Here is a 16,259-nt window from a genome sequence, read left to right as displayed (position 1 = left end):
GGGGACAAAAGCTTCTCTTTTCTCAGGTATCCCTTAAACTATACAATGAATGGGCAGGCATCACCTCTGTCTCTTTCAAGGTAAAGAAGTACTCCCACTACAACTGTCCCTCCTGAGCCGAAAGGGATTACATGCCACATACACAAACTATCCAGTCACCAGGCTTAAGCTGTTGTTCTGCTCTGGGAGCAGTTCTCCCACCTCACTTTCATCAAGCATTTGTTGGGCATGTGCTGCCAGGCTTGCAAATTAGCCCCCTAGAGCAACAGTCATCCAAGGAGCTATTTATACTCGTTTGATCATTTCTGATTTGGACCTCTATTTCATCCCTCTACTGAAATCAGTCATCAAATGAACTATTTAACATTTTACCCCTCCAGATAGTTGTCCCACTCCTTCAAACCAACTATAAACAGACATAATAGGTACTCTGTGAATGACATATGTGGATTACAACAAAGTTGTCTGAACAGGTATTCCCAAACACTCATTTGCAGGTAGCAAAGTGTGGAAAATCAAACACCCAGAATTTGCTTGCCTTAATGTACAGGCGATCTTGCTAATATTGGATTCCGGTAGATTGCAGGATCAAATTCAGAATATTCTGGTGCAGCATCAGATTTGCAGTGCTTTGTGTGTCAATGATGACACATGCCACGTTGATGGAAATAATGTTGCATGGCACGTCATTTGCACCATGCTAAATGAAGTTGCAGCTTCAGATTGGCAATAAATTCACTCCAGTACATTTTAAGCTGGCTGTTCACATGTAGTGGAGATTAAGAATTCTGTAGTCATACAGCTATTCATTCCAAAGAATAAATTCCTCATAGCATAGGATCAGAATTATTATCAACAGCTAAATAGCAACCTATGACAGGGAATTATTCAAGGGAAACGTTTCAGCTATTGTGGATATTAGAGAATATGGTGTATCATTCTGATTTTAATTCTCCTATATTGCTGAATGATAATAGTCTTGATAAAGGTGACTGTTCATACCTAAATTGTTGATTCTGTCTGTTATAGGTGAAAAATACTATGTGAAAGATCTATATTTTCTCTATAATATATTATGCAGGAAACCATTGTGGAAGTAATATCACCCTAGGCTTAGAAATTGCCCAGAGAAAAACTGTTTTTTTTCTAAATAAATGTATCTTTATATTTTTCTAGTTGTGTGTAGACCTAAAAGAATGGTATTCTTGTGAAATTTACATTACCCCCTCATAGTCTGAAATTGAAATCACCTCTATGATAGCATCTATTGTGTGCTATGCCACAGGATTCAAATGATACCTCATTGATTAGGTCTCACAAGGCCGGAAAAGGTCTAGGGTTACTTATGCTCCCTTCTGGAAGGTGCCTTGGCAGTTCGGAATGAACTATTCCCTTGAAAATTAGGATCAGAACTAATTTGCTTAAGATTGGCTTCTGTTTAAAGAGTCACTGTGGGCAAAAGAACAATGAGTAGGAAAGGTAAACGCAGGATTTGCTAGTGGTTAAAACTATGTGCGAACATTTCTCACATCATATATTTCTGTGTTTGATAAAAATGTGCTAAGTAGTCAAGGGGTTGCCCAGACGTGAAACCATTACTTTCTGTGCCATAGGGCCCAAGCTGTACCTCACTGATGAAACCCAATAAGGCTGAAATCTGTCTGAGGTTGCTTCTGTTCTCTCATGGAGGGGGCCTTACCTGAAGGTTTAGGATGGACTGTTCCCATGAGAAGCAGGGTGAGTATAAATGTGGATAAGACACGCCTATGTCAATAGTGGTACACTGGGTGAAAAACAATTAGTTGGAATGCTAACTCTAGTGATTGTTAATAGTTACACCTATTTGCAAGCATTACTCCCATCACTTTTTTTGGTGTCTGACGTTGTAAATCAAATCTCATCTATGCATTTTACACCTTTCACAAATGGCTGGGAATACAGGGATGGGAACATGTGAGGAACAGTCAATCTTCAAATCTGCATTCACATTTGCTAGTAGTAAATGTTTTAATTTCAAAAGCAACACCTGTACCTTTATAAGACAATGGCTACTATTTTATTGGATTTTCTTTTGAGGCAGGGGGTGATGTTTCTCTTCATCAATAATCAATGTGTATGCTTACAGTAACATACAAATTCAATCAAAGGCCAAACCTTAAATCTTTCGTCCATGAGTGGGTGTGACTCGCTCTGCTAAATTCAGGAGTAAGCAAGCAGTAAGTCTGGAGTATGTCACACCTACTCAAATGTTTTTTCTTCTAGTTGTGGGAGACATCTCAGTGCAAGTTAGCAACATCTGGATAGTATACATAATCTGACCCATGCTGTGTGTCAGAGGAATTAAATCTGCCTTCAATACAGGATGGCAGCAGCGTCAATTGCACTGCGCGATGTGCAGTGTATAGATATATTGGTATTGTCCATACAGCTTGCTGTTTAGACTCAAGTTTATATTTACCTACATGCCTGATTAGCCTATTAGTTTCTCAATCAGTCAAATACTGAATCACTGTACAGAACACATTGATATTCCATGGGGTAAGAAGATCAGTTGTCTAATGAATTGATGGATAACTAGCGGGATCAACACACTACACTTAAACGTGAAGCTAAATGGAACAATAGAATAATACTTAAAAGCAAGCCATAGAAAATGAACACTATAAACATCTATTTATATAAAAAAAATACCCTTCCCTGGTCCCCAGCAAGACATGTTATCTTTTCCAAAGCACTCTCCAAGATGTGCCATTTCTTCATGACTAAACAGTGTTTCATGAAGGTGTAAAAATTGAGGGTTATAGTTCATGGCCCCTATCTCCTACTTTATTGGGGGATTGGAGCTCATTGTTCTCACAACATCAATCAATCTTTTCATTGCACATTCCTTTTGGCAACAAAGAGTAAGCAATTTACTATGGAAACTAAATATTAAGAGTAGACACCAAAACCTTGTGCTGACCAATTATGGATGCCGAAAGACTAGGCTACCTAATTTGCACTTACCCGGCCCATGCAATCAGAGTGACACATGCATAAGGGGACCATGACAGCACATACACAATGATGACCACAAAGGCGATTTTGGCCAATTTCCACTCGCTCTTTATAGTTGAGCTGATGAAGGATTTGCGTCCATATCCTCCCATCTTCTGAACATTCCTAATTGATAACAAAGGAGAAAACAATAAGCACAATATTTATAAATGCTTAGTGTGTTCAGAAGATGACACAAGGATTTTTGAAATTACAAAGCACATCATTTCCCAAGAGGATGGAACGCACTGGTATGAAGGAAAAAATGGAGCGTTACAAGCAATGTACATAGATGTCACAGTGCATGTCCAACATGCACAGAGCTGTGCACAGTTTGCTATCATCAATTCCAATGAGGTTAGGACAATGATAACCCTTCCTCCATAAAATAAAAGACATAACATGACTGCCTGTATGCTTTGTTTTGCATGCCTTTTCTCAGTCACCTCAAGCCTACCAGCACACCAACGGCACACCTTTTCAATAAATATACAAACAGTAGCTCAACAACAATGATGTGGCCCAAAATGTAAAATTTCCATGTAGAAATATTTTCTAAGCTGGGGATGTAAAATATAAACATTTTATTGTCAGCCTTCTAATATTCAGGTTTTTTGCTGTAGACTCCAGACGTTTCCAGTGTTGTGAGTAGATGTTTTCCAACATCACGGTCCCAAAGGACATCAGAGAACAACTACAAGAGTGGTAAATTGTTCAAATACATGAATGGTCAAATTCTGCTATTTGTCATGTGGCGTAATGTTGTTCCCTGTTTGAGCAATGCGATGACAAATATATCAACGTGAGGCCTCAGAATGCGAGCTGGTGAACAAGAGCGAGATCTGGAGTCCCTAGAAATATTTCGAGACGATAGTGGACATTCAGCAAGATTTTCTAATGTGGGCGCTCAAGGGAGTGGTTGCGGTCAGAGGGCTGCTTCATGAGTAAATTTTCTACTTGAGCAGCAGCAAAATCAACTCAAATGTCTGTGCGCTCTCGCACACCATATAGTATTGTTTTTTTCAGCATGGAATGCGCTACTGACGCTGAATTGCAGAGCAACATGCTTTTTCAGCTATTAGTGGAACTCTGTGGAATCTCCGGGGAGTGAAATTCCACAAGTTCCACTCAACCTTAGTAGTCTAACTGCTAAATTTCTAAATAAGGACCTTTGCTACCTGAAAAACCGTACTGCCTCTTCTTTAAGCCAGGTAACCAAACACAGCTGAAGCCCACTCTATTTAAATCGGACAAGACACCTGCTTCTCCACTTAAATTAAAACCTCAACATTTTTGTAGAATTTCTTTACAAATCATCTCAAATACACCCATCTCATGCAAAGGCCACACAAGAAAGTTATGCACAACACAACTTCAAAAACAGGTGAATGGCTCCCTTCTGTATCTGTATGAAAGAGAGGAACAGTATTATAATATGGCTCTGAGGTTTGTTACAGAACGACAGGAATGGTTTTAAATTTACCAATCATTAAAGTTGACTTTAAATTATTTAAAATATGCGTATTGAACAAACTCCACACTGAGGGCCTCATTAGGATGGCGGACGGACCTGCGTCCGTCCGCCACCCCAGAGTAGGAGGGACCGTCCACAGGGGCAGCGGCGGTCCCTCCGTGCAGATTAAGATGGGACCGCCACCCTGGCGGTCACATCCTGTATATTTAACATTGCGGCGGGTGCTGCTTGAAGCAGCACACACCGCAATGTTAAATAAACCAGCTGCTTCGTGCGCGCAACCCCCATGTGCACCCCCCACCCCCCTTCACCCCTGGGGGCCCACAACGGGCCCCCAAAGAAAAGTCGGTATGCCTTTCCACGGCCAAAATGCCGCTGTGGAAAGGCATAGGACCGCCGCCATCCTAATATGGCTGGCGGTGTCTGATAGACACCGCCAGCCATGTTAGAGCTTTTCCACCGCGGTCGGAAGGCGACCGCGGCGGAAAAGCGGCGGATGGAAAAAAGATCCCCCAGCCATCCTAATCTGGTGAGGGGTCTTTTTTCTGTCAGCAGCGGTTAATCCGCATCCTCCGGGCCGGCGGTGGCTTCCGCCGGCCCGGAGGATGGAGATTAACCGCAATCCTAATGAGGCCCTGAATGTTGGCATGCTTATTTTTTCACTGCAAATTTTATATTTAATCTATACTTCATACGAAAAGACATGAGAACAAGGATCTAAAAGAAGGCATGTGTTAAAGTGATGGTGCTACCATTTGTTGTGAGGAATAAGATAGTCTCTTGACAAAATATAACAGGATTTGTCAAGACAGAAGCCCTCCTTATGCAAACCAGTACAGACCTGATCATGGCAACAGTCTGAACTTACCTGTTTGTAGATACAAAGTCGATATTCTGTCTGTTGATATTTTTTCGCTGATATTTTTGCTAGTTGATATTATGTCCCTCGATATCATGTCAGTGATCCATGTAATATAACCTGGAGCAAAAATGGATTGCTCCTTTCCCTATACTACACACAAAAGTGCTTAACAATAGCATTATCTCAATTGACCCGAGTAAAAGTTGATTCTAAAATATGCACATGCTGCACTCTGTAAAACATTTATCTCAAATTATGAAAATGTCCTTGCATGTATAAGGTTGACCTATTTTGACACTTTCTATTCACATCCAACAGTCATTTTAGAAACCAATATAAATGGCTTTTTAGCTTTGTGCTACTTCTAAGAGACTTTTTACAGGGCTTAGAAGTCTCCTGCCTTGAAAGAGGTTAACTGTTCGTGATGACCCATACCTCTTGGTAATGGTCAAAAAAGATACATTACAAGTTTAAGTGGAATCCTTTCCATTTTCTACTTTGATTGAAGTTTTATACGTTGATTGAAGGAGGCAGAGTAGAAACATTATGATAGAGAATATGATGTTGGAAAGAAAAATATAGTCTCACTTTGTGGCTCGGATACAGCCAGCCAATGTAAGAAGCAGTAGCTCCAGACATTACAGTCAATCACCGCTCCACATAATCACCATGTCCCTCACAAGCAGGTTTTGTATACTTGTTTCATTCATTCATTTAAGTAGTTTTAATATAGATTGAAACAGACTTCTTTGGTAGCAAAGTACACACACTGGGTATGATTTTGCCATTTAGGATAAAAAAATTATTTGGAAAATGTCAAAGCACAGTGGAAAAAGAATCACATTGACCACAGCATAAGAACCTGAGGACATGTTAAATGATCAAATTTTAGAGGACGTATTGAATATGAAAATGAAACAACAAAACCTTTTGCAAGTAGAAAAGCAAGGGTTGAGAGCAACAATCACGATCGGATTGCATGTCCTTGATGTAATGTATGACTCAGTGGATATAATACAGGGACTTGCTGTATCAGGCATGGTCGAACAAGTATCTTGGGAATGTAGAACTTTACTGCTTAGGAAAGTTTTAACTTTACTATTTAATGTGTTCATGGTAGGAGCTTTCCAAATAGAGTGGTAATATGTATCAGCATTTCAGGGTGACTCTGGAAAAGACTTGCTTAAGGGTTCTTTGTTTCAGAGCATCAATAATTTACCGGCACTGTCCTCTCTTGATTTCAGTACTATGGGAGCCTCCAGGGACCTCCATCTACTGTGTTAGGTAAATGGGCGTCTCCAATTGTACTGGGTTATCTGTAATGTTATAAAGTTTAAATTGGGAAATTACTTCAAGTGTGGTCTACTGTAGGTCATTTAACAGAATATTGGCAATATTGTCTCTCTTTCCTCTTCCAACTGACAAAGGTGCTGTGGCATGAAAAAACATTTAAAGTGGCACCTTTCTTGATTTGGGAAGACTTATAAGGACTGTTTTAATCATTCTTGTTGAGAACTAATGCCTAAATAACTAGGTTATGGAATGAAATGTTTTTTTAGCACACTGAGTAGGACCCTTAGAGCAGTGAGGGATGTATGCAGTTTTGTGTTGATGAGGGTAGAATACAGGGGTGGCTTTTCTGCTATGGCAGAGGCGCATTGCACCACTGCTTTTTAGCTGTGCAAGGAAGAAGAAATATTAAATAATAATAACTTAAAGTTATCATTTTATGTTTCCTGCCTCTTTACTGAGGGTGCTCTGCTCTCGGAGCAGGGCGTGCGCAATGACTGTTTGGTCAGCACTCTCGGGCCGCATAAGTCAGTCATGAGCACCTTTCCCGTTCTCCATGAAGTCCTGCATTACAGTCTGCTTAGAGAACAACCCCAGGCCCCCATTCCCTGGTTGAGCATCTAACCAGCATGCTCAAAACCAATCACAATGATGTTTTGCAGCATTGTGATTGGTCAGGAGAGGCTAGGTGCTCACCAATCACAACGCTGCATTGCAGCATTTTGATTAGTCAATGGAGCCTGGCTGTACTTCCTGTGCCTTTCTGAGGAGGAGAGCAGAGACGCGGGACCAGGCTCTGCAAGGTAAGCTTTTTAAAAATATTATATATATATATTTTTAGATTGCGCACCGTTTCACCCCTCCACCCCCCCCCTTGCACCACCTCACGTGCCCGCACCTGCCCTGCCACCCACGAACCATGCTGGTTGCCACTGGAGGAATACTAAACCACAGAGACACTGGTGTCTGTAGAGGGGAGCCAAATGGATTCTGTGTCTGAGCTCTATTTGACCTGGCACCCGATTGGGCCCACCACCAAAGGAGGCAACATACACAAAAAAGAAACATTGCACCTGGACACACACAAATATTTGTGCAACTGTCTTCCACTGCAAATCAGTGTTATTTGCTTAAGATGTTTATATCTGACTTAGTATATATGCGTGGATATATTTATTACGATATCTACAAACATACATAGAAAGTCAGATGTAAACATTTTAAGGAACCTTATGCACACAGAGACACAAATATATCTATCTTTTATATTAGGAAGGCAGAGCTCAACTTGCACTCATTGACTGTTTGTGCTCTGAAGAAGGGAATACCTCAAAACGCATTGGCGTTTGCAGTCAGATGCCATATGGACTGAAAGATGTTGTTTTCCATACCTAATAAAGAGCTTTGGGGAAAGCTGACCCGCGTTCGAGTGCGGTTTGTGAAATGGACACCCCACTGAGCAGAACATATATATAGGTTTCAGGCCTTATATAGTTAGGAATTAGCATTTAAAAAACCATTGAAATTGCTCCTAAATAGTTAGTTGTACTAACTATATTTCGTGCACCCGCAATCTACTGCTGATGATGTCACATATTACATCATTCATGACATGGTCGGTGACATCATTGATGACATCACTGATGACATCTCAAATGACATCACTGATGACATCACTGATGACATCTCATTTGACATCCCCGATGACATAACTGATGACATCATCCAGTGACTGTGTGTTTCTGTAAAGTTTAAATATGTTTTACATATTGAAGAATGAGTGGATGTATAAGTGTCTGGATGAAGGATTTAGTAGGTGCGTGACGGACTGTATGAGCGAGTGATTAAATGTGTTTTACTAAATGCATGGGTTAGTGACTAAACTGTCTGAATGTGTGCATCAGTATGTCTGTTGTTGTGTAAGCTGCTGCATGTGTTGATCAGCAGCTATATGAGTGGCTATATGGGTTATTGATTGGTTGCCCAAGTATTTGAATGGGAGACTGAGTGTGTGTGTGGGTGGCTGGGAGGTGTGTGACTCTGTGCATAGATGTGTGAGCAGTTGATTCACCAGGTGTATGAGTTCAAGAGTGCATGCTGAAACAGCTATATGGGCAGTTGACTGTGTGCATGGGTGTGTTGGTGAGTGAATGGATATCTCAGTGCTACATGTCCAAGTAAGTACATATGTAAAACACAGTGCATGTGAGAGTTGGCATATATAAATGACTATACATGAGAGCCAGTGAATGTGCGAGTGGCTGTATGGATCATTGTGTACTTGTATCAGTGATTGTATAATTGAGTAAGTATGTTTTAGTATATGTTTGAATAAGTAAGGTGTTGTGTGTATAACTATATAGTTGAGGAAATGGAAGTGTGATTGATTCTTTGCATGACTGACTAGGTGTGTGAGTAACTCCATGGATGAGTGGCAGTGTGTGAGTGTCTGTATAGGTGTATGAGTGCATATGATAGTGTTGTATTGATGAGTGACTGTATGTATGAGTGATTCTATGGGTGAATGAGTGAATGTGTGTGTAGACCTAGGAATCAGTGAGTGCGTATGTAGTAATTGGTATTGGTGTGTCAATGGTTTCAAGAATGGTAGTCTGTATTTAACAGTGGGTGTATCAAAGGTTATATTAGAGTGTGAGGAGGTGCATTGTATTATCACATGAATGATATCATCAGTGATGTCATCATTGATGTCAAATGAGATGTCATCAGTGGTCATCAGTGATGTCATTTGAGATATCATCAGTGATGTCATCAGTGATGTCACTGACCATGTCATGAATGATGTAATATGTGACATCATCAGCAGTGGATTGCGGGTGCGCGAAATATAGTTAGTACAACTAACTATATAGGAGCAATTCAATGTTTTTTTAAATGCTAATTCCTAACTATATAAGGTGTGAAACCTAAGGTTTTTTAAGTGAATTTGCAAGTTTTTTAAAATGCTAATTCCTAACTATATAAGGCCTGAAACATATGGTTTTTTAGGTGAATTTGCAAGGTTTTTTAAATGCTAATTTCTAACTATATAAGGCCTGAAACCTATGGTTTTTTAAGTGAATTTGCAAGGTTTTTTAAATGCTAATTCCTAACTATATCAGGCGTGAAACCTATATTTTTTTTCAATAAATTTCAAAGGTTTTGTAAATGCCTATTCTATTAGCGGATAACGTTTGTATATGTTATTATCCTTCTGGGACCACCTGAGCAGCCATCTTGTTTCTCAGGAGAAGAGAGGCACAAGAGAGCACAAAACAAGAGTGGAAAACGTGAAAATGGGGCAGGGTTGAGACCCCCTGACCCCCTAGCCCTTCTCAGGGGGTCCCAGAAGGACCACCAAGTGTAAAAAAAAAAATGTGTACTGTACGCGTACGGTGAGCGCATATAGAAATATAATTTGCTCAAATTCAATTTTCTCAACAACTACTGTAGGGTTTTTCACCAAATATAGAAAAGGCACATCTGCATACCAGGCCCTACCATTTTGCAAAGTTTATAGTAATTCCATTCAGCCGTTTGGGCTGTAGCCGTGTCTAAAGTTCCCTATGGAAATTAACATGGGGAAAACACGTTTTGGGACCCCCCTCTCGGCCCCCGCTTGATGAATCCCCTTAAAACGTTCAGGGAAGGAGCGGAACGGAGCTGGCCAAAATTCTGAAAAATTACACACAGATTCCTCAATCGGCGCCAAAGTTATTCCCAATAGAATGTTGAGCACATATAGATATATAATTTGCTCAAATTCAATTTCTCAACAACTACTCAAGGGATTTTCACCAAATATAGTAAAGGCACTACTGCATACCTGTCCCTGCCATTTTGTCAAGTTTGGTGTAATTCCGTTCAGCCGTTCGGGCTGTAGCCGTGTCTAAAGGTCCCATAGATAATGCCATTTGAAAAATTTCAAATTCAGTTTTCTCAAGAACTACTGGAGGGATTTTCACCAAACATACAAAAGGCACTGCTGCATACCAGTCCCTACCATTTTGCCAAATCTGGTGTAATTCCGTTCGGCCTTTCGAGCTGTAGCCTTGTCAGAATGTCCCTATGGAAATTAACATGGGGAAAACAAGTTTTGGGACCCCCCTTTTTCTCGGCCCCCGCTTGACGAATCCCCCCAAAACTTTCAGGGAAGGAGCGGAGCACAGCGAGGCAAATTTAAGGAAAATTACAGGCAGATCCCTCAATCGGCACCAAAGTTATTCCAAATAGAATGTTCGGAATTTCCTATGGTAACTAGGTCCTAACTATATAGTAAAATATATATAGTAATATATATAGTAATATATATATATAGTAATATATATATATATATATATATATATATATATATATATATATATATATATATATATATATATATATATATATATATATATATATATTACCTACTGGCGGTCGCCAGTAGGTATATATAGTTAGGATTTTTTCCCTATGGGATTTCTGAAAATTCTATGTCTAATAACTTTGGCGTTTGTGGACGGAATCGGCTGAAATTTTCAGGAAAATGGCACATTTTGTTTCTGAGCAGCTCCTGGAAATTTGGGGGGGTTTCGTCAAGGGGGGGCTGAGAAAAAAGGGGGGTCCCAAAACGCGTTTTTAACATTGAGTTTTCCATAGGGCGGTTGGACTCACTTTTAGCTCGAACGGCTGAATGGATTTGCACGAAACTTGGCAAAATTGTAGGGACTGTTAGCCCGATGTGCCTTTTCTAGGTCTCAATATATGTGCTTCAGTGGATTTTGAGAAATTAACGTTTAAATCAAGATATATATCTGTAACAGCGCTCCGGGCAGCGATCCGGTTCGCGTACTTTTCGCTTATCGGAACTTTGCGAAGCGAAGCTGATTGGCTCTCCGGTGTCTGTCAACATTCTAAACAGTCCGGTGCGGCCGCCATCTTGTCTCTCGGTAGGATCGAGAGACAAGAGGAGGCCAAAACAAAGGAGGAAATGGAGGAAAGGGGGCAAGGTAGACCCCTTCTGACCCCCTAGGATTGATGAGGGGATATTATAGAGCCACGCTGGGCCCAAAAAAAAAAAAAAAAGAAAATCCGTTTTTTTCGCCGTAGAGACGCGTCTTGGTACGCGAACCGGGCAGCTAACCGGGAAGCTAACCGGCAGTGTAACGGGAGTCTGACGAGTAGCTGATTGGCTGTCAACATTGTAAACAGTTCGGAGCGGCCGCCATCTTGTCTCTCGGTAGGATCGAGAGACAAGAGGAGGCCAAAACAAAGGGGGAAATGAAGGAAAGGGGAAAGGTAGACCCCTTCTGACCCCCTAGGATTGATGAGGGGATATTATAGAGCCACGCTGGGCCCAAAAAAAAAATTTCCGATTTTTTCGCCGTAGAGACGCGTCTTGGTACGCGAACCGGGCAGCTAACCGGCAGTGTAACGGGAGTCTGAGGAGAAGCTGATTGGCTGTTATCATTGTAAACAGTCTGGAGCGGCCGCCATCTTGTCTCTCTGTGGGATCGAGAGACAAGAGGTGGAAAAAAAAAAGGTGTAAATGAATGAAAGGGGTAAGGCAGACCCCTCCTGAACCCCTAGGATTGATGAGGGGGCTATTAAAGTTCCCTGGGGGGTGAAAAAAAAAATGCGATTTTTCGCGGTAAAGGTGCTTCCTGGTACGTTAACCGGGCAGCTAACCGGCAGCGTAACGGGAGTCCGACATATTGTGTTTTTTGAACGTTTGTGATATGTGCACGTGTGGATTTTGTCTAATTAAGGTTAAAAAAATATATATATATCTTTAAGCGTGTTTTGGCGCGCTTACGTTTTGGGTTTGGTTTGCGCTGCAGAGACGATACGTCACGGTTATGCGATGCATCATGAGGCGTCTCACGGGCTACGTGATACGTCACTTAATAAAGAATATATTTTACAGCTATAGATATTAGCTTTTAAAAAACCAATGAAATTCACAGAAAAAACCATAGGTTATAGACCATATATAGTTAGGAATTTGCATTTACAAAACCTTGAAAATTCACTGAAAAAACCATAGGTTATAGACCATATATAGTTAGGGATTAGCATTTAAAAAACCTTATTTTATTTGCACAAAACCATTGAAATTCCATATATAGTTAGTTGCACTAACTATATATCGCGGACCCGCAATCCACTGCTAATGATGTCACATATTACATCATTCATGACATGGTCAGTGACATCACTGATGACATCACTGATGACATCTCAAATGACATCACTGATGACATCACTGATGACATCTCAAATGACATCACTGATGACATCACTGACATCTCATTTGACATTACTGATTACATCACTGATGATATCATTTATGTGATAATACATCTTCAGACTCTAATATAACCTTAGATACACTCAGTGTAAACAGGCACTCACAGACTGTCACACATCCATGGAGTTACTCACACACCTAGTCAGTCATGCAAAGAATCAATCACACCTCCATTTCCTCAACTATACAGTTATACACACCTTACTTATTCAAACATATACTAACACATATTTACTCTCTTATACAATCCTTGATACAAGTTCACAATGATTCATACAGCCACTCTCACATTCACTGGCTCTTATGTTCAGTTATTTATATATGTCAACTCTCACATGGAGTGTGTTTTACATATGTACTTACTTTGACATGTAGAACTGAGATATCCATTCACTCACCAATATACTCATGCACACAGTCAACTGTCCATACAGCTGTTTCTACATGCACTTTTGAAGCCATACACCTAGGGAATCAACTGCTCACACATCTATGCACAGAGTTATACACCTCCCAGCCACCCACACACATACTTAGTCTCCCATACAAATACTTGGGCAACCATTCAATAACCCATATAGTTACTGATATAGCTACTGATTTAAACATGCAGCAGTTTACAGAAGAACATAAATAATGATTGCCAAATTAAGACACTTTAATCACTAACCCATGCACTCAGTGAGACACATTTAATCATTCTCTCATACAGTCAGTCATGCACCTACTAAATCCTTCATCCAGACACTTATACATCCACTCATTCTTCAATATGTAAGACATATTTTAACTTTACAGAAACATACAGTCACTGGGTGTTGTCATCAGTGATGTCATCAGTGATGTCATTTGAGATGTCATCAGTGATGTCATCAGTGATGTCACTGACCATGTCATGAATGATGTAATATGTGACATCATTAGCAGTGGATTGCGGGTCCGCGATATATAGTTAGTGCAACTAACTATATATGGAATTTCAATGGTTTTGTGCAAATAAAATAAGGTTTTTTAAATGCTAATCCCTAACTATATATGGTCTATAACCTATGGTTTTTTCAGTGAATTTTCAAGGTTTTGTAAATGCAAATTCCTAACTATATATGGTCTATAACCTATGTTTTTTTCTGTGAATATATATATATATATATATTTCCAAGACTCCGCCTGATTCTGCTAGCGCTGCATACACAGACACGGACCCAAATTCCAGTCTTCAATTATTTTTTTGCTTGTGCCGCCATAACGTTTCAGCTCTGGACGAGCCTTGATCACATGACACAGGTAAGACGGAACTTTTCAAATTCAAAGTGACCAGTGCATACGTAAGGACATTCATTAGACGTATGAGATAATAAACATAGTAAAAATACTTGTTACATCCTATGTTTAGATGTAAGTTATTAAATTAATAAAAAGCATTGTGCCTTATTATAACAAATAACAAACATATGTTGTAAGTCATAGGTACATCTTAGTAAAATACTAGGAGTGCTTAGTCAGTTTAATCTCTTAAATTACTTTCAGACTCCAGCCCGTACATCTTTGTTCTACTGACTAAATCTATAGACGACTACTATGCATACGTCAGTGTATGAATGTCCAAATATTCTTTAAGTGCAAAACGTGCTTAGGCGATATAAACTTTAAAATGTGGTGACTATAAAAATGTGTTTTTTTAAAGGTTTTTTTTCCTTCGATAAACTCCTTAAAAGTTGACATTGGAAATGTTTTTCAAGACAATGCTACATTTGAATTTATTATAGGGTAATCCATTTTGGGGAGCATCTTACATGATACTCAAGATCCCTCGTGATTTGACTATACTCTGTGCAAAGTGCAAACATATCATACAACTACATACTAAAAAGATATCATTACAATCTCAAATTCTTTAAGAGAAATAGATAGAAATCCATATATTAATATATAAAACCAATGTATACTAAAACACTATATAGAATAAATATTGTGTTCTAAAATATATACATGGTCTTAAAATCGTATTAGAGTATAAATAAGTTGTAGACAAATAAATACATATCTAAATAGGATCATTAAATATGCATATGAACAATAACATTAAATCTCAATAAAATTGTTGCTAAAACCAAATTGTAAATATTATTTCTAGTTGTCTTGAATAGTATTATTCGCTACTAAGGCCAATGTTGCTGACTCTGTGACATTATGAGTATTGTTATTCATCTCAAGACTTAATACCTTGCCCTCATTAGCCCTAATGAAGTATATACAGATAACCATAGCACAATAAAAAGCAATTTTCTATATATACTATGATCAGTTAGCCTAAACATGTATGTAGATCTTCAGTTGTATTGAGGCCTGGATCTGACTCTAACGGCAGCTTCCCCGACAGCTTTGCCGATACGCTTGGTACAACTGCTGCTTCCCTGCTGGAACCCTGCAGGTGTGCCTAGTGAAACAGCGAGGTGGGCGGCGGCATTCAGCTTTTCCAGCTCAGCAAAGACGGAGACAGCGTACTGTTCAAACGCCGAGAGCTTCTCCGGCAAAAGCGCTAATGGTCCCGCGGTACGACAGTAAAGGCGTGGAGGGATACAAACCGGAGCAAGCAGGGCATACAAAGCGCTGATTGTGGAACAGGAGATTTAAAGATGCCACTGAAGGGCATTAATTCAAATGCTCAAAATAAAACGGGCAGACCACAAACTCGAGCGGTGGTAGCTGCAAATGAGAATATAACGGATACAGGGAGCCCAGAGGAGAACATTCCTGCGCAGGAGAGCGCTACATATCCTTCGAATACTGGATCAGTAATGGAGTCTAATACCCCTACACCTACACCTGAGACAATCTCTATGAAAAGTGGGATGACAGAGGGGGCTATTCCGAAAATTCCGGGAATGTTTAAAAAGAAGAACGTACCCAAAGGTAAGCAAACACGCCTGTTATATCAAAGAAATGTCTAAATGAAGAGGTAAACATTAACACCACAAGTTTAGCAATAGAGGCTCGCCCAGTACTGAAGATTCTGATTCAGTTTTACATGCGAGTCAGGCACGGGATAACTCAGCGCTCCAAGATGGAAATTTGCATGGCGATTCGGAGGAGCAGATAACTCTGTCTGGAAATGCAGGAACTGTAGCAGAATGTGCCTTAGATACAGAATCTGTCGATTCCGCAGGCAAATTTTATTCAATGTCAGACCTCTCCAATGCCCTAGAGATGGAGAGTATGGAGGGTGAGGATGACTGGAGAGACGACAGGAGTCTGGCCAGCACTACTGGTATAGCAGGCTCTATTCAAGAAGAGGATGAGGAGGA

The 16,259-nt window shown here is 40.0% G+C and overlaps 1 protein-coding gene across 1 annotated transcript in view; it reads right to left on the bottom strand.

Moving 5' to 3' along the window:
* Positions 1-16,259, bottom strand: part of LOC147728045 (melanopsin-B-like) — an 845,284-nt gene that overhangs the window by 363,573 nt on the left and 465,452 nt on the right. Inside the window, exon 4 of the mRNA XM_086963227.1 lies at positions 3,007-3,162. Coding sequence (XP_086819353.1) covers positions 3,007-3,162 — 156 coding nt within the window. The remainder of the gene's footprint in view (positions 1-3,006; positions 3,163-16,259) is intronic.

The sequence above is a fragment of the Lissotriton vulgaris genome, chromosome 3_1, assembly GCF_964263255.1.
Source record: "Lissotriton vulgaris chromosome 3_1, aLisVul1.2, whole genome shotgun sequence".
NCBI lineage: Eukaryota > Metazoa > Chordata > Amphibia > Caudata > Salamandridae > Lissotriton > Lissotriton vulgaris.
This window is presented reverse-complemented; position numbering and strand designations above follow the sequence as displayed.